This window comes from Cygnus atratus, chromosome 17 (assembly GCF_013377495.2).
Source record: "Cygnus atratus isolate AKBS03 ecotype Queensland, Australia chromosome 17, CAtr_DNAZoo_HiC_assembly, whole genome shotgun sequence".
Lineage (NCBI taxonomy): Eukaryota > Metazoa > Chordata > Aves > Anseriformes > Anatidae > Cygnus > Cygnus atratus.
In genome coordinates this window covers 9,065,490-9,093,407 of record NC_066378.1, presented here as the reverse complement: position 1 = coordinate 9,093,407, position 27,918 = coordinate 9,065,490, and the positions used below count along the sequence as shown (strand labels likewise).

General features: G+C 39.2%; 2 protein-coding genes and 1 non-coding gene across 4 annotated transcripts; all 3 read left to right on the top strand.

Moving 5' to 3' along the window:
- Positions 1 to 310: 310 nt before the first annotated feature.
- On the top strand, positions 311 to 6,333 carry PUS1 (pseudouridine synthase 1). 2 transcript variants are annotated; one of them, XM_035556575.2, is made up of 6 exons: positions 311 to 415; positions 715 to 930; positions 2,223 to 2,360; positions 3,074 to 3,176; positions 3,450 to 4,147; positions 4,544 to 6,333. In XM_035556575.2, exons 2-6 carry the CDS (start codon positions 727 to 729, stop codon positions 4,592 to 4,594), a joined length of 1,194 nt encoding a protein of 397 aa, XP_035412468.1. In that variant the 5' UTR covers positions 311 to 415; positions 715 to 726; the 3' UTR covers positions 4,595 to 6,333. The 2 variants fall into 2 exon arrangements, with proteins under 2 accessions (XP_035412468.1, XP_035412469.2); XM_035556576.2 differs by lacking the exon at positions 311 to 415 and adding an exon at positions 426 to 546.
- Positions 6,334 to 17,084: 10,751 nt separating this feature from the next.
- On the top strand, positions 17,085 to 27,247 carry LOC118252829 (E1A-binding protein p400-like). Its single transcript, XM_050714280.1, has 14 exons — positions 17,085 to 17,135; positions 20,587 to 20,783; positions 21,071 to 21,182; positions 21,411 to 21,563; positions 22,334 to 22,417; positions 22,815 to 22,943; positions 23,381 to 23,425; positions 23,530 to 23,683; positions 24,122 to 24,357; positions 24,534 to 24,704; positions 25,122 to 25,312; positions 25,801 to 25,876; positions 26,365 to 26,484; positions 27,032 to 27,247. Exons 1-14 carry the CDS (start codon positions 17,085 to 17,087, stop codon positions 27,116 to 27,118), a joined length of 1,806 nt encoding a protein of 601 aa, XP_050570237.1. The 3' UTR covers positions 27,119 to 27,247.
- On the top strand, positions 19,967 to 20,104 carry LOC118253039 (small nucleolar RNA SNORA49). Its single transcript, XR_004780319.1, has one exon. It is a non-coding gene; the product is annotated as a small nucleolar RNA SNORA49 (small nucleolar RNA).
- Positions 27,248 to 27,918: the final 671 nt, after the last annotated feature.

Below are 27,918 nucleotides of genomic sequence, written 5' to 3'. Positions count from 1 at the left end.
TTCACTGTGACTGAACTGCTGCTAGTAGTACTGCTTTACCAAGTGGGTTTGTGAGGAAATAAATGTTGTGCTTATATGGGTAATGCTTATCACAGGAACGCACTTGTTACTCTGCCTTTTCCCCTTCTTGGATTAATAACTTCTCACACTTTTCACACGTGCAGGCCCCACAGAGCCTGTGTGTGAGCGAGCCTACGGAGAAACATCGCCAAAACACGAGAGGAGCCCGGCTGCAGGGCCCAGAGCCTGCTGAGGACCCCCCACAGCCCCGGGGGCCATTTTGGATGCAGCAGCCGCTCTCCCGCCCCTCAGCGCCGCCCCGCTCCGCGCAGCGGCAGCACCAGCGCCGCCTCGGCGCGGCCCCGCGCGGCCTCCGTAGGACTCGGCCGGGCCCGCTGTGGCCGTGCCCGGGCGGGTGAGCGGCGGGGCCGGGCCGCGATGCTGCGGTGGGGGGCGCGGGCCTGGGCCTGGGCCTGGGCCTGGGGCTGGGGCCGGGGCCTCGGCTTCTGCCCCGCGGGATTGGGGCCCGGGGCCCGGCCGCGTAACGTGCGTGCGGGCCGCGGGGGGAGGCCGGGGCGAGGGAGGCAGGGCCCGGGCACCCCGCGCCTCACCGGGGGCCGGGCGGCTCCTTGGGGCTGCCCGGGGTGGGCCGGGCCGGGCCGGGCCGGGGCTGGCGGTCGGGGCTCGCCCCGCTGAGCGCTCTGCTCCCCGCAGGTGGTTCCCAGCATGGCCGAGGGGCTGCGGGCAGCGGTTGCCAAGAGGCTGAGCGGCGGCGGCGAGGTGCTGGAAAGGCCGGAGGAAAACGGGCACCAAAGCAAAAGGCTGAAGAGAGACGGGGGTGAGGAGGAGGAGGATCAGAGCAAAAGGTCGCCCAAGAGGAAGATCGTGTTGTTGATGGCGTATTCGGGGAAAGGCTACCACGGCATGCAAGTACGTGGGTCAATAAAGCGTCGCGGCCGGCCGTTACTGAGGTCTGTGGGGTTTAGAGCTGCAGGAGCAGGGAGGGAGGGCTGCGGCTTCAGGAGCTGGGGCGGGGACAGATGGGTTCAGTGGCTCCTGGGGTCAAGTGGTGTGGTAGTAGCTGGACTTAGGAAGCTGTCAGTTGTACATCTGTTGTATTCCGTGACTAGTGAACATGCCTTTCAGTATAGAGCATCAGCAGGTCTTTCAAAAGCTGGGCTGCAGACAAGGCTCTTGAGGAGGCTGAAAGCACAGGCACTGCTGTTCTGTCAGCGCGTGATGTGCTGTCTCATGATCCCTCCCGACCCGTGCACCAGCTTCAGATTGAAGCTTTACATTTCAAAGCAGCCGTGCAGAGGTTTCCTTAGGTCAGACCTCAGGTTGTCTCACTGTGTTCTGCAAAACGTGCAGATCCTGGAGAACTGAGCTGCATATTTTAAAGAAACAAATTGCCAGCTGTGTTGACATCTCTTGGATATATGAAAAGATTGTATTCAAAGACATTGTAAATTGTCCTTTTCCTGGTATGCTCAATAGAGTGGCTTGTAGCAATTTAGGAACAGGAAAACTGTTGTAAGATTGTTATGCTTACACGTGGGATGCTGCTTTGTTGCAGCAGCAAAGTGCCCCAGACTTGCTCCTGCAGGAATGGTCTTGTGGCACAGTGTTAGCAGCAACAGCGTGATTTTGCTCCATCTGCTGCTCCTCTCAGCATACTGCATGCTCCATACGCATTCCCGAGGTGTAGTTTAAAAGCTCTACGGGATAATTGGTAATGGTTGAACACAGAAGAATTTTTCATGCTTATACAGCAAAGTAGCTTTGTTCAGCAGCAGTGAACAACGTGCATGGGCATGTCTGTGGAAGTGCATTTCAGCTTTTCTGCATTTGTTACTGAGTGGTGTGTGTTGGAGGGTATGTGCCAAGCAGCCTTACACAGGTAGAGTTGCATGTTTTCTCTCATAGTCCGTCTACAAGTTTAGTGCAGAAGTTGCTGGAGCAAACAGTAGTCTGAGTTATATAACAGCTCGGGCTACCTGACCAAAAGAGTCCACTGATTTCTAGAAGCCCAATTTGCAGAGGCTAGGTTTAGAACAGCAGCTGTTACTGTTGCAGGCACTAGCAATTAATTCAGGGTTGTGAAGGGAAGATTTTTAAAAGAGTGCATAATGATACTCAATTAACAAAATTTTTCAGTGATGTTCTTCAGAACAGTTACCCCATTATTACTATTTGTTTTCTTATTTTATATTCTCTTCTAGAGAAATATGGGATCTTCGCAGTTCAAGACAATTGAAGACGACTTGGTATCCGCCCTTGTTCAGTCAGGCTGCATCCCAGAAAACCATGGAGAGAACATGAAGAAAATGTCTTTTCAGCGGTGTGCTCGAACAGATAAGGTACATTGGTTAGGGCCTCTGCTCTCATAAAATGTGGTCTGTTCTCACCAGTGCTGTTGTGATTGCCTGGTAAAGTGTTGTTTAGCATGAGATCCAACAGCAAATCCTATTTGCAGTGAATGTTACTTGAAACTCCTCCCTTCATTCATTACTAAACTTAAGTAAAAAGTAAATATTTAGAGTGGGATATTGGTTATATGGTGTTTGTAAAGCTGGTGCTTCACACTTACACTGTGTCTCTGCATTGCTGTCACATTTATCTGCTTCAGCTTCCCAACCTGTTGCTGCTCCTCGCTGCTCTTGCTGCCTGGCTGATGCGGAGCTTGGAAATGTAACTGCATCACCGTTGATTTTCAACCCTGCCACAGCAGGATTCTAAATCTGAACTGGAATTCATGGCTGATCTTATGTATAAGTCATTTCTTTTCTGCTGGTGCTTTACTTAATAGTCAAATACAGTGAGATACATCAGGAAAGGGAGTGCAATATTATGCTGTCTAAGATTGCTAAGGTGCTGGGTGGCCATACAACACCAGCTGGTCTTCCAGGAGTACTCTTACTTGGATTTCTGCCTGTGACCTTGCATTTGCCTTACTTCAGCCTGAAATGACAGTGAGAAAAACTTGTTCTTTAGCTATTTCAGTTCTTCAAGTGCTATCCTAGACCTTCCAAGGTACATAATTATCTGTATATGTGCTTTATGATTTTTATAGGGTGTGTCTGCAGCTGGACAGATTGTGTCACTAAAGGTCAGGCTAATAGATGACATCTTAGAAAAGATCAATAACCATCTTCCTTCTCACATCAGAATTCTGGGTAAGGATGCCAGAATGGGCAAAGAAAACTTTTCAAAGAGGAGCCTTCTCCTGCACAAAGTCTCTCCCTTACTATTATAATTTTCCTCAAAAGCAGTTTAGTTTTAACAAGAATCTATGTTTCTGCTATTTTGAAATTAGTGTCCTATAAAATAAATCTTTGTATATTTGAATTGAATTTTATTTAAAAAAAATACATTGGTTGGTAAAGCTGAAATCACACTTGGGTTATGGCCTACTGATTCAAAAACTTAACATCTCTTTTTAAAATAAGGGCTGAAGAGAGTCACTGGGGGATTCAACTCCAAGAACAAATGTGATGCCAGAACCTACTCCTACATGCTGCCAACATTTACCTTTGCCCATAAAGACGAAGATGTGCAAGAAGAGGCTTATCGACTGAACAAAGAGACCCTTGAAAAAGTCAACAAGCTGCTTGCTTGCTATAAAGGAACACACAACTTCCACAACTTCACGTCTCAGAAGGGACCCAAGGACCCCAGCGCCAAGCGGTACATAATGGAGATGTACTGTGGAGAGCCCTTTGTGCGGGAAAACATCGAATTTGCAGTGATCAAAGTGAAAGGTCAGAGTTTCATGATGCACCAGATAAGGAAGATGATTGGGCTGGTGATAGCTGTCGTGAAAGGTTATGCTGCAGAGTCGATCATAGAGCGCAGCTGGGGAGAAGAGAAAGTAGATGTCCCCAAAGCTCCTGGACTCGGTCTGGTCTTGGAAAGAGTACACTTTGAAAAGTACAACAGGCGGTTTGGAAATGATGGGCTGCATGAGCCGCTGGAGTGGACAGAGGAGGAGGAAAAGATTGCTGTTTTCAAAGAGCAGTATATCTATCCTACTATTATTAACACAGAAAGGGAGGAGAAATCCATGATGAACTGGCTAAACACCCTCTCCATCCATGACTTTAACTCTTCTGCTGCTGAGATGCAAGCTAACAACAAAAATTCAAAGGTAATGATTGAAGCCATTGTTGTTCTCAAACAGAAGCTGCAAGTTAAAATGGCTCTTCCCTTAGTAATATTTTGTTTTCCGTGAACACACTGTGGAAGAGGACAGTCATCTGGAGTATAAAATGTTTTTATCTTTTCAGTCTGCGTGCTCTTGATGTTGGTGGAATGAATTAGAGTGTTACTTATGCAGGGTTTTGCATGGCGCAGTTGAGGGAAGGAGGAAGGAATGCTTTGAAACACTGGCTGATTTGACTGCAGAGTCATAAACTGGCAAATCTTGCTGCATTTTCCTACGCTTCTGGAGAAGCTTAAAGTCAATGGTCAATGTCTTTTGACTTAGGTCCATCTCTAGTTATATGTGAAATACTGACACACCGTTTTCCATTTTACATTTCAGAGCAGCAGCGATCTTGAAGGCAGTGATGGTTGTGGTGATGATTCTGACTGAGCCAATAAGCGTTTGGACCTGGGACCCTTACTGCTTGCAGCTCACTTTGTCTACAAAAAAGCGGCCATCCTAATCCAAGAACCCAGTAAAGCAGAGGTTTGCGTGCATGCAGAACAAGAACCAGATGCCCAGGAAAAACTGGGTGGGGAAAACTGCCGTAGAAAGAGTAAAAGAAGCCGTTGGTACCACTGACTGATCCACCTGCCTGGTATACTTGAAAAAAGTGTAACAAGAAAGAAGCTTTCTAAAAGATTCCTGTAATGCAGAATGTCTTAATTGCTATTTGAATAACGTTTTTATTACATGTTTACCTGGAAGTAGTATTTTAAATATGTATAATCTTTACATAAAGATGGGGAAAAACATTTTAATATACTTTTTTGATGATTGTTATGAATTTATGACTCCATGAACTTTCAATTTAGTTTTTATTTTCCTTTCACCTTTAATTGACCTGATCTCTAAACATCATTTTAAGCTTTTATCTTCCATGCCATCCATGGCTTTCTTGTGGAATAACATGTGTGGGGTATAAATTCATTATCATGCTAACTGCTGTGAATTCTTTTGCTATTGAATCAAAATTTCCATGTTTTCTAAAGCTTTGCAAGCCTAGAGGAAATGATTCCTTACTCAGTGAGAGGTTTTAATGTTGGAACATGGATTGAACCACATATTTTAAGATAAGACCTTATATTTGAAAGGTGTCATCCTCCCTTTATTGTCCTCATGCTTGGGCAGGCTCAAGAACGTAGCTCTGCAGCTACGTACGTAGTTGGACATCCACTGCCTGAGGTGTCGTTTCACAGACCTGCAGTTGAGATGTGAGGAACACATGTAAATTAATTGCCAGCACTGCAATTCAAAGCATGCCGCTATGAAAGTTCTAGTGTTCCCTGGGGTGGCTCACTAGATGTGTTGCTGCTGGTTTAGTATTTCTGTTTTTAGTGGAAACTAGCTTGCCATCTGCTAGATTCTGGGTTGATTCAACTTAGCATGTGTGAAAGGAATGGTGCTGACTTCCTCGGGGCTTAATCAAGTCTGCATTTGCTTTGTATGTGTGAATTTGTAATTTCTATCAAGCTGCTCAGAGTAGAGGAGTGTGCAGTGATCAGTAATAAGGGAAGAGCATGCCTGAGTGTTGTCTTCCTCTGGGAAATTGTTTTAATTTTCTGTGTTCTGGGATCTGCATACTCTGCAGTTCTTGTTCTCCTTTCTGTCCTGTTAACTTGGGATACAGACTAGTCCCGTGCCCAAAGATGTGCATCAAAACTGGGGGTCCATACTGAATATGGTAGTTACTTCTTAGAGGAGACGGTTCTTTGCGCCTTCATTCCATGGCTTCTGATTTTACGCCTCCTGGATTTTTTTTTTTTTTTGGCCAAAGTACAGCTGTCCCTTGAAAAGGGATTTGCATGTTTCATCTGGATTTTAATCAGAGCTTTTTGTTTATGTGAAGGCCGTACTGTTTTGGAATGACAGGAGTGTAAGTGTTCTGGAGAGGGACTCTACCTAGATCCTTTTACATCCTTTGCTAACTCATACTGTTGACCTAGTCTGTATTAGTCTTCTGTCCAAAGCTCTATCTTTCTGTCCCTTTCAATCTGAGAACAATGCCTTTATTTACTTAAAAATAGAGGCATCAAAACTGACACCAGTGGCTCAGCTGAAATCAACAGGAATGTCTATTTATAACCTATGGAGAAAAAACAATAATAATAAAACCAGGGTGTTTCTTACCTCTTGTTACACGTTCTGTTTTATTTCGTGGGGATCACGAGCTGGGTGTTTGAACTCTGGTTTCTGTGCAGGTAAGTGGCTTTGTGGCTCGGGACGTGAGTATAAATAAATAAAGGCTCTAAAAGCGATTCAAGCTTTAAAACTGCCCCTTGGGGCACTCTCCGTGCTCAGCCCGGGGCGTTTATGTGGGGCGCTCGGTTCTGTCAGGGCACTGGGACGGCGGGCTCACATCGGTGCCCGCTCAGCCTGGGGCCGGCGGCCCGGCTGCTGCCGGAGCGAGGGAAGCCGGGGTAATCTGGGGCTCTTTGGGGCCCTTTGGGGCTGTCTGGGGCTCTTTGGGGCTCCTCGGGGCTCTTTGGGGCTCCTGAGGGTTCCCTCAGCTCCCGCTACAAGCCCCAGCCCCAGTCACAGCCGCCATTAGCGGTGCCTCGCGCATGCGCCGTGCTAACCCTCCCCATCCCGCAGGTGGCACCGTCCTCTGCTGCTCCCCCCGTTGAGGCGGCAGTGGTACGGCCCCGGGCGGAGCTCCTGAGGGGAGGGAGACGCCGCGCGTGCCCGCTGGGGCCGCGGGAGTGCGCGGTGGGCGCCCGCTGAGGGGAGGTGGCGGGAGGGGGGAGGCGGCGGGTGGCCTCCTCGTTCGTGACGGGACGCTTTCCTCGGCTAATTTCGTTGTAGTTCCAAGCCAGCCCTCACATAAAGACCGAGACAACAGGAGCCCCGGCCGTCTGGTTACTGTGTGCAACACAAACACTAAGCATATATGTACAGCACCAACCAGTTCTTCCTCCCAGGAAAAAATTATGTTCAAATCGCTTCCCATTACATATAGTCGGGCATCTCTTGCTGCTAGGTGCAGAAGCACCCTCTATTTTTAAATGTTTTCTTTCAGTGCCATAATTACTTTTGACAGTGGTAACGGTTTGAAAGAAAGAAAAAAAAAAAGACCTTTAAAATAACACAGACAAATCTTATATATATTAATGATTTATGGTAAAGTATTTGCTATCAAATATAAGGTTTGAGTTTTGTAATTAAAGATAATTGCTTTAATGAGAATTTCTGTAACTGTAAGATTATATCTAATACCAATTATTATAAGACCTAAAAGCCCTCAGGAGAAGATCCTGGAAATGTAGGTGCTGCACGTCTCATTTTCCATGCATTGGGCTTAACACTCGTACCCTCTGTGCCTAATTTGTTCATTTCTTTAATTGATGTTGTTGCACCAAGTTTTTCCTTTCTGGTCATTTGATACTTGGATGGAGATTGGTTGCCTCATTATCACCTCTCCGTAGGATGTTATTTTAAAAGATCTTTGTGTTGTCAGTTGAAAGAGGTGATAAATACGTACTAGACCAGGGTGCTGATTGATTTGCATCCGCATAGCTTTTAGGTATGTAATTGTCTGGTGGGGTGCTAGGAAGTTGATTTGACCATCGATGTACCAGCGTGCATTGCCACTTCTTTCTGTTTTGTTTCTAATTTTCTGTTAATTACCAAAATTGTGATTTTTAAAAGTTCTTTTGCAGGTGGAATGCTTCCTGTTCATCACATGGCTCAACAGATCAGCCAGGAGCAAAGCAGACAGCAAAACAAACCGAATTCACCAAGCCTGCATAGCTCCTCACCTGCTTCATGCAGCAGGAACCTGGCTTTTCTTCAGCAGGTACGACCAGCAGATCATGATAAGAACCATGAGCTTTTGGCCCAAGCTCCAGTTTCCCCACAGCAACAGGTATCAGATTTGCATAGTATGTTGTATGTGGCTTTTAGTGCCTGTTTTGTATGTACTGAAATTGCTGCTCATCTCTGTTCTGCATCATTAAATGGTTCTCTTTGAATACTGGGAAAACTATCCTCGGAACGAAAGAGGTAATATCATCTTATTGGAAAGTCTAGACAAGATTAATTGTTGGCACTTCGCTGCTGCTGCTTTCTCTTGAAATTTTACATCCATAAAGCATGCATTTTTTTTTTTCCAATTCACGATGGCTACCCAGCTCTCAGTTTAAAGACTCTTTTGATGGATTCTCATTGAATCAAATTTCATGTTGTGGAGAAAGTTTAGGATGTGTATGCAAAGTTGCAGGTACATTGCTATTTACAGCAAGAGGGAGCACCACTCTAACCTCTCACTGTGAGGCAGTGTTTTCCTTTGTATTGAGACTTTGTGGATGACAGCATTGCTCGAACCTGGGAGAAAGGAGCAAATAGTTTGACTATTTTTTACAGATGACTTTGCCAAGTACTAATAATTTGTTTCAAGTCGCCCAACTGAACTATATAACGGCTTAAATCTCACTTTACAATAAAACTTTGTGTTCATTTAAATTTAGAATGCTCTGTAGCTAGCAGTATCTCTCCTGTGGTTTTCAGAGTTGCAGACATGCTACGTAATTTTTCTTGAAGAAAGAAAAGGAATGAGAAGAAATCAGGCAGATTCTCTGGGGAAGTAGAATTTGTATTTCTAATGATATCCTAGAAGGAGATTTAATTAAATAGAATCAATTATTTTAATATTTTGTGGAACATATTTAGATTCAAGGAGGAAAAATCACAATGAAAATTTCTATTGCTTGTGCTTACTCACCAGCAGCTGCAGAATGCTTGCATGTGTTAATACAAATGCCATAAACTAAATTGTATGTGAACTTTTTAGGGAATTCTGGCCATCTGCCATTTGGCATGGCATTTCAGTTTTATGAAAATTCTCACTGTATCAACCTTGCTCTCCTGATGACATTTAGAAATACTATAGTTTAGGAGGAAAAAATACAGTTCTCTAGAGACAGTATCAGTGCATCTCAAACTTTTCTACAGATTTGATGTAACACTGCCCCATAACAAAGTTCCTCATAGAGCTTTATGTAAATCTACAAAAGATGGGTTATTCATTAGATATTAATAAAGTGCAACTTCAGACCATGCAGAATATCTGCAAGGACTGCAGAATCATTTGTATTGGTTATTTGTGTAACGCTTTTCACAGTGTCTGTCTTGCTTTTGTATTGTGCAATAGTAATAATGATCTTGCTTGAAGGAAAACGAAATTCTGCAGCGAATAACAACACTGAGGAAAGCAGGTTTATGGTCTCTGAAACGTCTGCCCAAACTCCAAGAGGCCCCACGACACAAATCACACCATGATTATCTTTTGGAAGAAATGCAGTGGATGGCAGCAGATTTTCTTCAAGAAAGAAGATGGAAGATGATAAGTGCCAAGAGAGTAATGTGAATTTGATATTTCCTACTAGAAAAGGAGTTGTGGGTAGGAAGAATAGGCAGCGTTTCTGTGGTTAGGACTTAATCACTGAGGGTATATGACTTTTGTTTTCACAAACACAGTGAAGAGGCAAGTTTAGGGCGTATCGATTGTATTTTTTTTCTTTCTTTAGAAACACATTTATTAGATAGAATACATGTAGTGAAAACTTAAAATAATTGTATGTCTTTATTCAGCTAATTATAAGTGTGCATCGTTACCATGAGGATCTGACCCTTCATAAGGAAACATGCAAAAAGAGAGAAGAGAAGCGACTGAAGGCTGTTGCTGCTTTTACTGCTAGAGAAATTGAATGTTTCTGGTCCACCATTAAGCAGGTAAATACCTCCCCTCCCCCCCCAAAGAAGTTCCGAATAAAAACCCCGTGGATCGTAACAACAAGAGTTCTACAACTGAACTTTGTTCGGTCCTCTTGGTGAATATTATACCTTGGTAAAGATAGCTTCACGTTACGATTGCATGAATAATATGAGGCCTTATATGTCATGAGGAGAGTGTTTTACTAAACCTCATTGGTGCAGTTGGCTCACTGTGAACATAAAAGTTTTGATGCAAGTTATTTTGGGGTAGCTCTGAAGTGTTATGTGGATAACTGCTATTAATGGTCAGTTTTGTACACGCTATTCTTGGAGTGTTCTGCATTGTAGCCATGTCTGGATGTCTGTCTGACCACTGAAGAAATGCTGAACAATTCACAGCTGTATTTAAAGCTAAGTGCATTCATATTTGTCACTTTCTTCTGCTCTTTTTCCTCTGCACTCTCTCTACTTTAGGTGGTAGATTTAAAATTGCAAGTAGAGCTAGAAGAGAGGAGAAGGAAAGTATTCAACTGCCAGAACACCTCAAAAAAAGGTAATAAGGACCTCAGGCTTTTCTTAGCATAATATTGTGGGACATGCCAGTAGTAACAAAATAAGCTTACCAAAATAAATATTAAGAAAATAATATTTTGTTCTTGAGTTATAAATATCTCCTTTCTCTAGCTCTCTGACTTCCCGTGTGTTACTAAAGCTTTGGTGAATGCACTGTAAAGGCTTTTTGTTGCTGAGTTCCTGTTTGTATCAATCAGGGTCCCTTGGGGGCCATGAGTGAGACTGAATTCACTAAAACTGTCATATGTGCACCTGTGTCCCACTGCAGGTTGCCCTTGTTTGTGTAATCATTTGTCATAAACTGTTTTTTACGTTATTCTTATAGCGTAGATTTCTTATGTTCTTTAGACTCTGGCTTAGCTGTAAGTGGCATCAAACCTTTTAATGGATTGCTCAGTTCAGATGTGGCTGCGCCATTAACTTTATTACTTTGTGCAGAAATAAGAGACTCTATGGTCGAGAAAGAGAGCCTTCAGGAAGATGTGGTGATTACAGACCTACTCATGCCCACTGCAAAGAAATATATGGGAGATTTAGCAGACATGGCTGCTGTTGCAGAAGCGTTGTTACCCAAAGGCAGTGCTCAAATCACAACAGCAGTAAAAAGCAATACTCCGTCTTTGTTACACGGCACTCTTAGAGAATATCAGAAGACTGGACTAGAGTGGTTGGCAAAGCTCTATAAGATGAATCTTAATGGCATTCTGGCTGATGAAGCTGGACTTGGTAAAACAGTGCAAGTTGTAGCTTTTTTTGCCCACCTGGCATGTAATGAAGGTATGAAACATAGACCTTTTAATATCTATTTTAAAAGTTCATTAGTGAATGTATTTTCAGTAAGGACAAAATTGCTTTTAATATGTGTATGTTAATGTGTATGTTTGTTTAATATGTTAATATGCTTTTAACGAAATGCATCTGAAATACTTTGTATACAAAAGGAGAGACAACTCCTGCTATTGAGTTTTAGTGCATGTTGTTTGTATGTACACAGTTGCCTTTTCTTGTAAGCTGTGAAGTGATATGTAGTCACTTCCAGTTACGTTGTACTTGTTATCTCTGTAGGTAACTGGGGTCCCATTCTTGTTATTTCCCAAAACTTTAATGTACTGGAGTGGGAGACTGAACTGAAATGCTGGTGTCCTGCTTTGAGAATCCTTCTGTACCTTGGGGATCCAGGAGAACTTCTAAAAACTAGACAGGTATTACGAAACATAGTTTTGTCTACACATTTTCTGAGTAAGGTAAGCATTACACTGAAAGGAAGTATCAGGCTGAATCCCACTTGCACCATTGTGGTTAAAAACTTGAGGATGGCGATCTCACAATCTCCTCCTTTTCTCTATTGTTATGTAACATACGGAAAGCACAAGAAGAATGAAGATACTTTCTCATTTCATGAATGCTGGCTAAAAAGCAGAGTGTGGTATTTACCGATAAAACTTGTTTTGATGACCAGCAGTGGCTAGCCTTTTTAGTGCGTATTTATTTATTGGCATGATGTTCGTTGTACAGATGTTTTTGACTAATGACTAATCTCTTCCATCTTTGTTCCAATGACTTTTACCTCATCTTAGTATTTGCAGAAGCTTATTAAGAAATTGCGTTGAGTGTTTTTTTGTTTTGTTTTGTTTTTTTTTGTTGAGAAACTGATGTATAATCCAGAAGAAACAACAGGAAATCTGGTGTGTGTTTTGTAGTTTAGAAACCACGTATTTGTTTCCAGGCTTCAAGATTCCATTACACTTATTTGCAAAATATGTTTCTTCCTGTTTTTCTTTTTTTTCCCCTCTTATTTTTATTTTTTCCGACTTCCATAGTTGCAAGGAACTTCTTGGATTCCTCCAATGACGCTATTACAACATACAACTTCTAGCCCTCTTTTTGCTCTGATATCTGTCAAAAAATATATCCCTTTAGGATGTTTGTGTTTTTATGTTGCAGGAATGGATTGACCCCAACAATTTTAACATATGTGTTGCCTCCTGCAAGCACTTCTTCGAAGACTATGAGGCATTCATGAAAGTGCAATGGAGGTACCTAGTTTTAGACGAGAGGCAAAATGGTAATAATCTGACAGAGAAGCACTGGGATGCAGTATTCAGTCTCCACAGGTCTGGAGTACTCACTACAAATTTTCCTTTTGCTTTTGTCTTAGATAATTGCTGAAATAACTTCAGTACTTAAAACTTTTTTTTTCTTGCTGTGATTCAATTTATGAAATAAATTTTATGTTATTTGTTATCTTCATTGTTTATAGTAATCACCGCTTACTCTTGATGGATACACTTCTGCCTACTGCCCTAAAAGATCTGTGGACCACTGTCTGTTTCCTGATCCCAGAGATTTCCAAATTCTATTTGGATTTTACAAAGGTAGCATCTGCAGAGGGGAATGAGGATCATTACCAGACAGTGGCAATAAGACTGCAGAGAGTATGTCTCCCTTGAGGATAGTGTCTTAATTCTAGTATCTTTTTCTCTGGGGGAACACAATTAAGAAATTATTGTTTTGTATTCTTTTAGGTAGTTCAGTCATTTATTTTGCGGAGGTCCAAAATTCATGTCGAGAAGCAGTTAGCGAGGAAATATGAGCATGTGCTGATGTGTACTCTTTCTAAACGACAGAAGTCAATGTATAAAGACATCCTGTCTCAACCCAGGTACATCTGTTGAGTTGTTCTTAGTTGCTCAATTATTGAAATGATAAGTTAGGAAGCATTCCAGTTACAGTAAGAGAGCTTAACTGTTGGCATATTATTTTTAAGTGAGTCATGGGCAAACCAAAAGATTAAAGTGTGTGGCATAATCATAGTGCTGTGCAGGCTAATCATGTTCCACACTAAGTGGCAATTGCGTTCAGTAATTTCTTCCGTGTTTGTTTTTTTTATATCTAATCCTTTTACAAGGTGAAAAGGAGAATAAATGAACAGTATTTGCAGATTATGGGACAAAACACAGTATTCTATATTTATAACTTAGGCAATTGAGCATGTGCCACAGCTTTTGTTTAAATTTAACACTTGTTTAGGAACTGAATATCCTAGTTTATATTTTACTTCACTTTCCTAATGTGCCTTGTTTACATTTTACAGTGAATTTGATGATTTAAAGTGGTATTTACTCGGGCAATAAAAAACATGGCCTTAATATTGACAATATGTATTTGTATATTATTTCATGCCACTTTCATTTGAAATAGTGGGTATTTAAGAAATGCAGGTTTATAATAATGTGAGTTTTTAAATCAGAATGTATTCTACAAATTATTAAAAGTTTGTGTGGATGTGAGAGAAGCTGGAGGAATGGAAGACTGCATTTTTAAAGTCATACTACAGTAAGTTCAATAAATTGGTTTTGTCAGGTTTATTTAGAAAAACAATTTGAATGCGCAGAAAGACCTAAGCTCCTAAAAAGCACTTTAAAAAACATAATTATATTTTCATTTTAAATAACAGAACTCAAGAATGTCTTAGAAGTGGGCACTTTGTCAGTGTTCTCCATATTCTGATGCAGCTCCTAAGGGTGTGCAATCATCCTGATCTGATAAATCCCCGGCTTCCCAGCTCTTCCTTTGTGCTAGAGACACTGGAGTTTAGAACTGCTTCTCTAGTGCTGAGTGCATTAAGATGGGATCTTTGGAAGGTACGTAGGGAAGTAACTCTCTTGTGTTTGATTTAATTTGACTGGGAGAGCAGGTGGTTTAGGAGTACAATATATTACAAGTCAGGTTCCAATAAATTTCAAAATCTGTGAATTGCTAATTCTTTTAATTCTTAGAAGCAACCACGACGATTATAAATAGTACCTGTTGACTTCATGGCAGTACTGAATTTAGTAGGTAAGCTGGGTACTTGCTGTCCTTATCACAGAAGGTCAGACTATTTTGCAACATTTTCCATTTTCTGATTTTGCTTAAAGTTTCCAGTTAATCTAAAATATTGGATATTGGAATCGAGGGAAAAGTGCCATTCTTGCCCTGTCCTCAGGAGCAGCAACGGCATAATTAAGCTGTGTACTGCCCTGAAAATGAGAAGCTGTCTCATTTCACAGTTTAGTTGTAACCGTAGTCAGTTGAAGTTACATTGCAAGAGATTTCTTCCCTTTTTTTTTTTTCTGGGAAATTCAAATAATTATTCAGTTGAGCCTGTTGGAAAACTATTTTGGGGTGGGAGGAGGGTGTCAGGGCTTGTGGAGGAAGTAGGGTTAATGTATCAAGGTGGGAATGAATGAGACTGGAATCTCAGTTCTACTAAGACAAATGTTTTGACTACAAGCATTGCATTAACTGCAGAGCTTGTAATCCGAGCGTGCTGTCCTGTTGTTGACTCTTGGTAACATGAGCATAATACTCTATTTTCATGGTAGAGGTTGCTGAAACCTTTTAAAGTAACTGCAGCTGCTCTCTGCAAAATCGCATGATACTTGACTCTTCCAAGTTTTCATTTCGTTCTGGCTTCAGCTGTGTGCTTTTTAATCATCAGATAATGTGGAATATTATTACCACTTTTTTATAGCTGCACTTGAATGGTAGTAGAATATTTCTTTATTTTGTTTTTCTTAAGCACACAGACCAGTCTCTCTTTGATGTGATTGGGATGGAAGACCAAATGACTCGCTATGAAGCACAAATGCTGCCAAAACTGAAGGTAACTAGGAAGTTTATTGAAGAGATCTACTGTTCTCCTTCATCACCCAGACTCGAGCCAGTGAAACTCAAACCAAATAGGTATGCAACGTTCTAGTGATTTTTAAGTACCGGGTGAAAATGAATAATATTTGTGAGCGCTGAGGGGGTACATTCAGATGCATTTGTTTGTCTTGCTATTTTGTTTCCAAACTGATTGCTGATAGGACTCTATTTGAGTCTCCTGAGGGAAAGCAAACTGCATTTTACCACTTGATAGTTCTTTTCAGTTATGAAGGCTCACTTGTGATCCTTATTGCCAAACTCAGAAACACAACAGACTTCAACTCTGTTGAACATTGGAAGTGATTTCTGCTGTAGAGAGTTTCCTAAGCATAATAATTAAATCTTCTCCTCCTAATTCACTTTAACACTAAGATGCACTTGCAATGCACTTAAATCTTTGTTTTTTCTTTTTTTTTTTCCTTTCTTTCTATGGGTAGAAAAGAGGCTTGCTGATGAATTTTGACCTTTTGTTTGTTCTATTGAACCTACTCTCTGAAAATCAATTGGGAGAGTCATTTTTCAGTGTTGGACTTCAGTAACCATACTTTGCTTTTATCAGATTAATGTATTGTAGAGTGTTTACCTAAACATTGCTCTGACTTATTCTACAGCAGAATTACATTAGCTCCAAGACAGCTTGTGTAACACATGGCTGTAACAGATGACAAGGAGGAGGTCCTGCACTAGTTCTATTAGGCAGTTCTGCCAGAATGAAGCTTTGTCAGCTAATAAAATCTGAGAGTTGGAAGAGAGAGATTTTTTTTTTTAAAGTTGAACAGAAACAGATCTCATTCTTTTGCTGTTTAGACACCTTTAGTTTCCCTGAAGTAGTGTATATGAAACAATTACTGTGAAGTCAGCTGTTTCAGTGTGTTTTTAAAACCAGACTGTATGAATAATTTGTAGGCATTCAAGATGCATGGAAGTAGAGATCCTCTGCTTTTTGTCCTTACATTGCACCCAGCCACAGTTAAGATTTTGCTTTGTTAAGAAGTTTGACCTTTATTAGCATCTTTTGGGGAGGTTTTTTGCTGTTTCCAAACTCCGAAGATGATAAAGGTATTTGGGAGATCTGTGTTCCTTGTATTCCTTCACATAATGTTTCAGAGATGGTTGGAGCCTCAGAGCATTCAGCATACCTTACGTTTAATAGTATATTGTGTTTCCTCTGCATTCTTTAAGTCCACAAGAGAAGCAAAATCTCTCCTGCTGTACACTCTGCAGCTCTTCTAGGTCAGATTACTGATTAAAACTATTTGTTTTTTAACTTAATTTGTGTATTAGGATGAAGGGACTAACAACTTCCTCATGTATGGTTTTTATATGTGTAGTAAGATGGATTTGTTAATTTTTAGGTTATTTACACCAGTGCAGTATGGACAAAAACCCGAAGGCAGGACTCGAGTCTTCACAAGGTCTCAATTGCAGCAGACAGTGGACACAGCAACGGTTATGGCAGACCACCATGAGAAAATACAAAGACGACAACCCCTTGCCATGTTTTCAGGATTTCAGCATAGAAAAGGTGTGCGGTACACATAAAGTGTTGCTTTCTGACTTTCTCATATAATTACGTATTTTTATATTGTTCAAAGTTGGAGGAGAAATAAGGTTGTACTGTTCTAAGAGCTCCTCATGTTGCTAAAAATGAACAGTGAAGGAGAAAAATCTCTAATCCTGTGGTTGTCTTCTCCAATAACTTTGCATAAAATATACCTGTGCAGATTCTTGAAGCCCTCACAAAGTCTGTACGTTATCAATTCATACAAATATACATGTGAAATACCAGTCAAACAGTTAGCATCTAGGAAATTATCCTCACTGAGGGAAGAACATTTCGCATGTAGTTTAAGAACAAACAGAGAGACCTAGTCTGTTTGCATTTAAGTGCAACCCAGGAGTCATGTCTGGAGTAAAATTCCTCTTCACTGGAAATACAGCACATAAGTGTAAGGTAAGCATGAAATCTTCTAGTTTACAGTGAGGAAATTATTTTTAAACTTTGTACCTTTTTTGTCTTAACAGCCAGCAAGGCAGTACTCGGCCCAATGGCTTCCACTACTGGAGCACAAGAGAGAATTGGTCAGCCAGAGAAACCTGTAACATTACAGTTTAGAGGGAAAACTTTTACTTTGTCTTACAGTCAATTCTGTCTGCTTGTTGGTAGAGAGTCTTTGAAGCAACAAGGTGTGACATTATGCAGTACACTTTTATGTTTTTAAACAGTGAATCTGTTGCTTGTCTTTAAATTTGTTTCTTTCTAGAAGAGCATGGAACTTCAGTGAAGCTCATTGATCAGCTTGAGTTCATTTTTTTTTTCTTTTCCATTTTTGAATTATTCAGAAATGGAAACCATAGAAGCTAGAATATCCTAATATTTTAATGTCATGTCTGTGAAATTAAATGGAATTATTTTTCTTCACTAAAATATTTTTCTTGTCTTGCTGCTTTCCTGGAAAAATGAATTTATTAATTCATTTAATTATAACAGTGGATGACTCAAGCACTAAATCTAGATTGATATCTACACATTGGTGTCCAACTCAGGTATTACACTAACTCTTTATATGATAGAGTACTTACTTGATCACAAACAATGTAACATATACAAGATTCATGTGTGGTTATCTGTTCACTGAAATAGACAAAGCTTTTATTTTTAAAGTATGTAGCATCCACTAGTCTCATCCACCTGTCATAGTGGACTCTCCAATGGTGTTTTGAAATGCCATTATATTTTTTTCTGGTAGGCATAGAGTAGGAAAGCAGTTTTATTTTCCATTAAATACCAAACTTAATGTTTGTGATGCAAGGACAGATATTATTCTAATCATTATTTTTTTTCATATTTGCTTCTCCTTTCATATCAATTCAAAGAACACTCACATTAACTAAATTATCTTATTTTCATCTTTCTTCTGCACAGATTTCTTTTCTTCTGTCTGGTCAAAATATGTTCAGAAAAAAAATATATATATTTTTATTTTTAAAGGGTACCACAGAAGAAAAAAGACAACTAAAGGAACACCTGGACAAAATATATTTGAGGAATGAGCATCGTTGTTCCCGAACCCCCTTGTATGGCAGAGACTTGTTAGAAATTTGTTTGTGGATCAATGAAAGAAAAATTTCTCAGCATTATCCTGCCAGGATTAACAAATGGGGCTGGGCTGGCTTTGCAAATTGCTTTCCATATTCAAGTACTTCGGAGATTCTAAAGGATCCACTGCAAGAACTCATTCTGACACTAAAGCACCAAAAGATTGCCCTGAAGGATATTGTTACTAGGTAATTGAGACAAATCCGTCTGCAGTCTTTGCACAAATTTTAATGGGTGTATGCTACCATCCAACACCATTCAAAATAGCATTTAACAGTTTATTTAACATAAATATCCAAAAGAGATAAGCGTGTTACCTTGTTTTATTCTTACTGCAGGCTAAATTCATTTATGCTGAATCGACTTTGCATCCCTAATCTATAATTTCAGATCATCCTAAAATTTTAAAACTCTTAATAGTTCCATGGCAATTGTTTTCAGTTATATAGCAATTCTCTATTTTCAAGCATGACATACCTTGATTTTTGTTGTTGTTTTTGTTTTGTTTGTTTGTTTTTTGTTGTGAATTATTACCAAAAATATGGGAGTTGTAAGTTAGAGGGAAGCTTGTCTTGGTAACTTTAGGGATAGTGGTAATTTCCTTATGTCTTCTGATCTTGAGTGTTTTTATATTTCCCTGATGTTAACATAAAACTTCTATCTACTGATTTACTTGCAACTACCTTTAGCCAAGTCCTTTATGCTTCCATGGAGACATCTGCATTCTTACTGTTTTTAAGAAGTTAAAATGTTAAAAAATGATATATTAAAGTTTGCTTTTCTGTTTTAGAGGCCTCTGTGTGTTGCCAGCTGTAGTTGTTGCTCCTCCATGTTTGTATGTAGCAAATCCTCCTTATTCATATACCCATGAAATGAAGGTCTTCAAGTTTAATCTGAAGGAACAGCTACTGCCCTTCTTCCATCCAGTGCAGCAGATAGCAAGGCCTCATTTTATACAGTTTCCAGACCCCCAACTGGTGCAACTTGATTCAGGTATTAAAAAAACAAACAAACAACAACAACAAAAAAACCAACACACACACACAAAGCTACCTTTTACAACTGTTCAAACACAGTTTCTGTAATTGCTAAATGCTGCCTGCAGAACCTTCAAGTTCTTATTTCATAAACAGGCAAGATGGAAGCGCTAGCTGTTTTGCTTCAGAAATTGAAAGGAAGAGGGCATCGTGTACTGATTTTGACGCGGATGATTCCAATGCTTGATATACTGGAGCTTTTCTTAGACTTGCATTTTCTCACGTACATAAGAGTTGGTAAGACTGATGCTCACGTTTGCCATTATCTGGTAAGAGGACCTCTTACTCAAGTTAATAGTGAATAGATGCTCATAGTGGGAGGGAAAATGCTTAAATGTCATTTAATGCATTCAAAGAATTTATTTGCATAAGTTCATTAGTTATTTAAGCAAAATATATATGTGTCTGTAGCACAAAATACCTAATTATGTACAAAATATGTCAGTCATATTACTATTTGATGAAGCATCCAGGGTGTTTCTGAGAGATGTGCCGTAAGTTGTCCTATATGTATATATGAGTAATTTGTGCTTGAAATACAGATGTTTAATTTCGCAATAGTGTTTTGAATAATTGCTTTTACTTTCTGTGTCTGTAGGCATCTACATTACTAACACTTCAAGCATAGCTCCTGTTTTTATGTTGGTACTTCCTCAGCCTTACTCCAGGGGCTTTTGTTTCTGTAGAGTGCCCTGGCACTGCCTGAGGATAAACTCAAAGCATGCTCATTTCCCTCCCCAGTAAGATTCTTGGTATCCTTTGGGGCCTACCGTTTGAGCAAACATTAGTGATATAGATACATTATTCTTTTCTTACTTTTGATTTCAGATTGCCTTATTATGTTTTCTGTCAGATGCACTATAAAACATAAAGGAGTACTTTGGTTTAAAGCAACGCAAGTCAGCACAGTAGAAGGGATTCAATTTAGTCAATAGAGAAGAAAAATGAAGCATGCACAGAATGTAATAACCCAGTCAGGTGTGCTTAGTCATAGGACAAAAATATGACTACTGTCATAGACCTGTAGATTTTATCAGGTTGAATGCACCATAAATTGATATTTTTAATGCTCCATAAGTTAATTTTGAACTGCGTAGATTTGTAACATGGACTTTCAGATGTATTAAGCTTGCCAACATTTTAAGTTATGTTTAGGAATTAATCAGAAGGCAGCTTTTCTGATCTTCTCATTTTTTGAAAAGTTTGCACAGAGATTTATGCTTTATTAATGTGAATTTGTAACTAGGTTATTTGTCTCTGCATTTTAGGAATCCATAAAAAGCTTCAACCAAGACAAGAGATTCTTCTGTGCTATTGTTTCTTCCCACACTCCTTCTACAGGTGTCAGCCATGTAGATGCGGACACTGTTGTGTTCTATGATATTGATTTAGATCCACTGTCAGATAAAAAGGCTAAAGAGTGGTGTGATAGAATTGCAAGAGGCAGAGATATTCACATATACAGGTGACTCTTACACTGACAAATAGGTGTTTTAAAATGAAAAATAGAGCGATGATATTTCTAGGGGAAACTAGGATTTTTGTCTGAGGTTATTGTTGTAGTCTACATAATCTGGTTCCTCTGTGAAACTAAAATTGAATACAAAGTTTTCTACAAAAATACCTGGTGGTCCCTCAGCTGGCATTGTTGCTCACTGTGGTAGTTGAGGAACACTAGAAATGGAAAAATTGAATTTCAGGAAGTTTCACTGTGTTCTAGGGAACAGTATTTAATGTTTCTTTGTTTTACAGGCTTGTAAGTGGTAATTCTGTAGAAGAGAGGCTGTTGAAAAATGGTATTAAACATCTGATTCAAGACGTGGCTACTCAGGGAGATGATTGTTCAGTAGAATTTTTAACTCAGGTACTTCAATATTGAGAATATGAATGTTTTCTTTGACATGTTAAAAAAAGTGCTTTACTGTATCAGAGTCAGAGTTTTAAACTATTTTAAAACTATTTTTGTTGTTTTAGTCAAATGAAATCACATTTCCTACAGCAAAAGGTTTCAAATGTGTCAGTAACCTGACTTGTTTTAAAACTGAGTTTTAAGATGATTAAAAAACTTCTGGCATGATACATGTTTCATTAGGTTCTTTGTACTGAGTGTGGAAAAGAGGATTCCAAAAAGTTTACAGAAGAGACACGATCTGACGTAAGAGATGACATAGATTCAGAGTTGTATAATTCAAGAAATACCACGGCTCCTTCGCAGTTAGAAGAGCTGGCTAGCTTTGTGGATCAGGTATGACGATTTCTCTGGATTTACAAAAACCGTTAGAGATATTCAATATTTACTATCCTGTGCAACGAGCCATTTGGCTTTCACAAAGTACCTGATTTCCACTTCACTTACATGAAACTGTTCTGTGTAAACGTAAATATTGAAACAGTCCTGGGAGGTACTCAGAGCTTGTCGGCAGATCTGTTCACGTACAGAAACACTTAAGTCACCAAATGTTCTCCTGAAGATTGTGACTTGCTTTTGACTAAATTGTGATATAAACTTGTCTTACAGCCCTATGCTTTGCCGGATATTTGTGCTTTTTCTTAGAAGCTTTGGGTCTCTTTCTTTTAATTCACAAAATGACTATTCTTAGCACTTGTTAAGTTCTGTCGGATTCCAATTTATTTCTTTTTTTTTTTTGGCTACTAGTGCAGAACCCAAGTAACAGCCTGCTTATTAACAAGCTGTCAAGAGTCTGCAGACTAACTTGGATGGGTTTCTTTCTTTTTTTTTTTTTTCAGTTAGCAAAATGGTGGGCAATATTTGGAGCCTACTCTCAGTGATCCTGGTGGAATGTCAGCAGACTAACTAGGGACCAGAATGCCAAACTTTGGTCCTTGGGTCTCTTCTCTGCCTTAATCACGGTGCCGGTGTTTGCAACCGAAATAAATACATTATTATTTTTTTCCTGTTGTTGTTTGTTTGCTTTTAAATCACTGGTTATTTATATGTGTTTCTAATTCTAAAGCTAAATAACTAGCAGCTTGACAAAATGTTTTTCTGAATAGCTTACACCAATTGAAAAATATGCATTGAATTTCTTGGAATCGTCTCATACTATGAATGATCAAAAAAGCAAGAAAGTCAGCAAGGTAAGGGACTGTATTTCATTTCTGGAGTAATTAATAAAAACAAAAGTTAAATTTGTAAAACCAGAAAACCCCAACATTTGCCAGATTTTCTTTTCTTTCCTTTTTGTTCGTTTGTTTTTGTTTAGGAGCACTGAAATTTTGCTTGAAATGATTGTGCTCTAAAAACACATTGATTCCTAACTAACAGGTAGACATATTTCACTTTCTCTTTAATGGCATAAGTCCTTGCCCATGAATGAAAACGCAGTTTAACTAACTTTGCTATCACTACTAGCCTATAAAAAGTGAATTTATGATGTAGTTACCAGGCTCAAATCTGTGGCAATTCACAGCTGTTAGCATTTTTATTGTGAAAAGCTGTAATATTTTAAAGTGTAATTTTTTTTTTCCCCAAAAGGAGTTAAAAACTGCAAACATAAAATGGGAATACCAGCATGCCGAGGAGCTGAAAAAGGCAAAAGAAAAAACTCAGCAGGCAGTGAAAGAAGAACTCTTAACCTATACCAGACAGGATGCTTACAACATGGTAACAGCAAGGGATCTACAAGTCCCGGCTTTTCAAAAAATTTGCATATTGCAACTATGAACTTCGTGTATTTAAGGATGTCTGTAAAAATCCTATTGTACTCATCTTGTACCCTTGCACAAATATTGTTCTTTTGAACGTGAAGCTGTCACTCTGTGGACGGCAGTAATTTTGTAGAGTAGTTGATTGCAATTCCAGGTCAACCTACCAATCCACAGTCCTCCTGTGAAAACAGCAGTTATATATCAAGACGATATTAACTGAGGGAGGAGACTGAGCAAAATATATTGCCTTTTGAAAATTAAGGTTTATTTCTTAATTATTTTTTGTAATGCATTTTTTTTATTATAGTTAAGCATGTTTGCAGTATGTTTATAAATGCTAGGTTCTGTGGTGAACAATGCATTGGGGTATCAAAAATTCCTTTTCTTATACAGGAATTCGTCTGTGAAAGACCAGATGGACAAGTAGAAGTTATGCCTGTAAGTCAACGACTCCTATTTCATCTGAAGGAAACCTTATGTAAAAACACTTTAATGGCAAACTGTGATGTTTCTTTTTTATTATTATTAATTTTGTTTTTAAGATTTGGACTCCCCCTGTCGTACCTGAGAATCACAATGATGTCTACACTGATTCTGTTATGTGTCTGATGTACAGTAGTACCCCAATACCAGAGTCTAAGCTTCCACCTCCGTTTGTCAGGAAGGCACGTAAGCGGCAGAGAACAGATCTGCCTTGTAAGTTGGATTTGGAATTGCATTGGAAGATGCAGTAACATTTTTGTGGGAAACGATATGAAACCTCTTTCTGCAAGAATACCTTTACATTTGTAGTTTAAAATTTTAGGCATGCATGTACTGTTATTTCTGTTAAGCTTGACATTGCTTAGACAAAACATAGTAGGATATAGTGAGAGCAGAGGGATTTTTTTCTTCTTTTCTTTGCTATTTTTTTTTAAATGCTTATTTTCTTCCTGAAGTGAGAAGCTATTTAAAAATGATTGATCAAGTCACATACAGTACTAGAAGACCATAGATATAAGGTACTTGCATTCAGAAAAGCACTGTGAAAGGCTTATCATTATTCATATCATTTGTAGCAGTCAGTTTTCTGTCATGATCTTATTGCATGAAGTTCCCTTCTTACTGGAAATTGTACTTTGTCCTGTCAATAAGCTCCAGGTGAAAGAAAGAAACATTGCCGTAGAAGGATTCCTCCACCTTCACTTTTTGATCAAGTGACTCCAAGAACATTGAAAACACGACAAAAGAGCAAAGCCCAGAAGGCCCACCTCTTTGTAAAACAGCAAGTGTATTTTGCAAGACCTTTGTCAGCTCACATCAAGTCAGCTGCTGGCACTTGGCAAGATAGTCCTGCATGGCTAATTAGTGAAGATGTGGCACTGTTAAAAGTAAGACTTTGTCTTCAGAACAGAACTTCATTGATTTTTAAAAAAAAAAAAAAAAAAAAAGTTACCTTGAAGCTTATTACAGCTTCTGTAGATCTTGATTAACATGCGTTTATACATATCTGTATGCTCAAAAAAAGCATTTAAAGCATGACACTAGATTTCTCTCTGTTCCCTAGGCGGTGAAACAGTTACTGGCACTTCCTTTAAACCTTGCTATCCTGTCGCCAGCACAGACAGTGAACTGGGACTTTGTCAGCGATGTTGTTAACTCTTGTAACTATGTTTATCGCTCCCCAGAACAATGCCAAAATCATTACATAAAAACATTTGTAGGTGCAGAAGGAAAGGTGAGTTTCAATTGAGATATGCATTACATTATGATGCAAACCTGTAACCTACTTGTTGCAGGTTTTTTGTTGTCGTTTGGTTATTTTTTTTGTTTATTCCTCATTGCTGTTAGTGGACTATGCCAGTGTTTAATAGGCAGAATCATAACTATATTTATTTTTTTTAATACAAATAAATGCTAGTAAATATCTTCCCCTGTCAGTATGGCTACTATAGGGTGTATTTTTTATAGTTTCCTTACACTTAAAAATATTAATTTTCCCATTGCTGTATGAATATTATGACCTTGAATGTACCACTTTCCACTCTAGTATATTACAAATAAGAAGACAGTGAAGCTATTTATTTTATCTTTTATTTAAGAGATAGGATATGAATTGTTTTCAGTCATGAATATTGTAAACTGTTTTTTGAAGGAGGGCATTTGTGACTACTTTGGTACCTGTGTCTTCAATTTCTACTTGTTCCAGAACATAAATGGTTATCCTCTTCGTGTTAGACAAGCCTATTCTAAAGACAAGAATTCTGAGCATAATCAAATCTATATGAACCATTTTGAGCTGATGACAATGACTGCTAGAAAAAGAAGTTTCTCAAACAGGTTTCTGTAAGTTTACTTCTACCATCAATTACAATTTTTCCCAGATTTAACATTTAATCGCATTGGTGGCTTGATCGGTGATTTTTTTTTTTTTTTGTTTCCTCTTAAGCACAAATGTATTTCACAGTGGCATTTCTCTTGTCAGAGGTGTTGTGATGACAATCAGCCTTGAGTTAAAGTAGTGCATTTAGTGTCAAAGATCAAATCTGCATTTTGCTGATGTAAAGAAAAGCTTCTAGTACTGCTCCATGTGATATACCAGGAGGGTTAGCCCAGGCTTTCCTTAACTCTGTTCTTAGGTCCAACAATATAGCTATCACGTTTCTAGGTAGAGAACTGGCTAGAGTTCCCTGCTAATCCCCAGCTCCCCAGTTTTGCTGAATCTTAATCAGAGTTCTATTCCAGACTTTTAAAATTCCTTGTCTTAAAATGTCACGAATATTAAAACAGTTGCACAAAATTCAGTTAGTGTAAGTTATTTTATTTACTTTCAGTGTAGGCAACTATGACAAGCTATTTATGTCTGAAGTTGTTTCCAGCTCTGCAGAGCCTATGACGACAATGGAAAAGGTCTGTTCAGTTTTTACACGTTTATTCCATTCTGTTAATTCTTTTTAATATAGTTTTAAAATTCTTTTAAGTTTCAAATGTTTTTAATTACTTTTTCTTTCATATAAAAACAATTGCAAAGGCTGGAAATTAGGAAAAATTATAAGGGTTTTTGAAAGCCTGAAAATTATTCAATATGGGATTTGACTGCCTAATCCCCTCTATCAGTGCCACAAAGCTATCAGTTGTCTGTTCCAGATCTGTTCTCTTACACCCTGGTATTTTAGCAATGTCAGAAACAGGCAACTGTGTTACATATATATAATTTTTTTTGTCAAGTCAGAATTTTCTGTCACAATTATTGGTATAGATAAATAGGAATTAATTTCAGCATAAATCTTCACATGACTTCATGGTAACAACCATGTTTTTGCTCTACTCAAAGTTAAAACAATTAAAGAGGATTATTGAGTTAGCTTCCTCTCCTTCCCCTACTTCTGTTGTCATAGGCATTGACTGAAGATGTAGTAGCTCCACAGCTGCAGGAGTGGCAGCCTCCTCAGAAGCAAGATGAGGGACAAACAGTGGAGCAAGTCCAAACTCAGCATCAACCACAATGGGGAACACAGGTGAGAAAAAAAATCATGATTGCCATGTGGTGTGTGAATTCAGTTCACTCCTGAAGTTGCATGCAGAGACACATGTTCTTCTCAGCTAAATGATTCTGTAATTCATGTGCACTTATGGCGTCTGTTTTGAATTCACTGAGGCTGCCTGTGGGACTCTCAACAAATCTGGAGAACTGGGATGCTGAGTAACAAGAGTATTTGGTATTATCTGAGCTGAGGTCATTGGAGATGGACTTAAATGTAAATTAAAATTACAGTCTTGTTCAAGAATAAAAGAACACTATTCAACAAACAAGGATAGACAAGCTCCTTCTTAAAGATACAAGGCTTTGGGTTTCATCCCACAGTGGATTTTCTGATTATGAAAAAGGCATTCCATACACAGAGTGGAACAAATGTCATCTGACGGTACTAATATAATTGTTCTCATTCAAGGTATTTATCTCCATCAGTGGAAGAATTTCTTAAGTCTTCACATCCTCTTCTGTGGTCACTTTGCAACACTTGTAAACGAAAAATACAATAGTTTGTTTTATGGTACTTACAGGCCTCAGGAAGTATGCTCACTCCAGCCACAGCTACATTGCAGCAGATGTCCACAGTACCTGCTGTTGCAGCACAGCCGAACCCGTAACTCCCTGTCAGTTTTTTCAAGCAGAAGCACTCGACAGCATGCGTTGTGACTCTCAGTCTGATGGCAACTGTATACATGCAGATACTTTAGATGATTCAGTTTATGTTAGGTAATCTTTTACTTTACATTCTGCTGTTGAAAATAAATGCCTCAAGTCGTTAGTAAATATCATTGTTCACTTTTAAATTGGCAATACGTGAAAATGATGGGAGAACACTTTCATTAAGTCCTTTACTCTTCAGATAACAGTGTAGTTCATTTTAATTACATACAAATATGTTGGTATTTAAAATTACATTTTCTGTCACTTCTTTTCAATTTTATCTTAAATGCATACACGTTCTATACTTTTAGCTAGTAACAACTGTTTTTCTAAAATTTAGATTTAGTCGCAAAAAGTTCCAGGAACACAGTCCTGATCATCAGACTACAGTCATTTCTCCGGCACAGGTGGAATCAATACAGAAGTTACCCTGAGGGTAGGCAGCAGGCACCTGTCTCCCCATGGAAAACATGCAGCCTGGATTCCAGCACACATGGCATTTTTACTAGCCGATGTGAAAAGTAGTAAATGTATTTCTGTTATGTAAATGACAGCAGTTGTTCTTTATCAGGTGGCTTTTTTTCTTCAATATTTTTCTTTAAATTTTAGCAAAGTGTTTCCTTCCTTCTCAGGCAGTGGAACGAGTTGCCCAGGGAGGTGGTGGTGTCACTGTCCCTGGGGCTGTTTAAGGAGAGGCTGGATCTGGTGCTTGGGGACATGGCTTAGAGGGGGACGTGGGTGGTAGGGGGATGGTTGG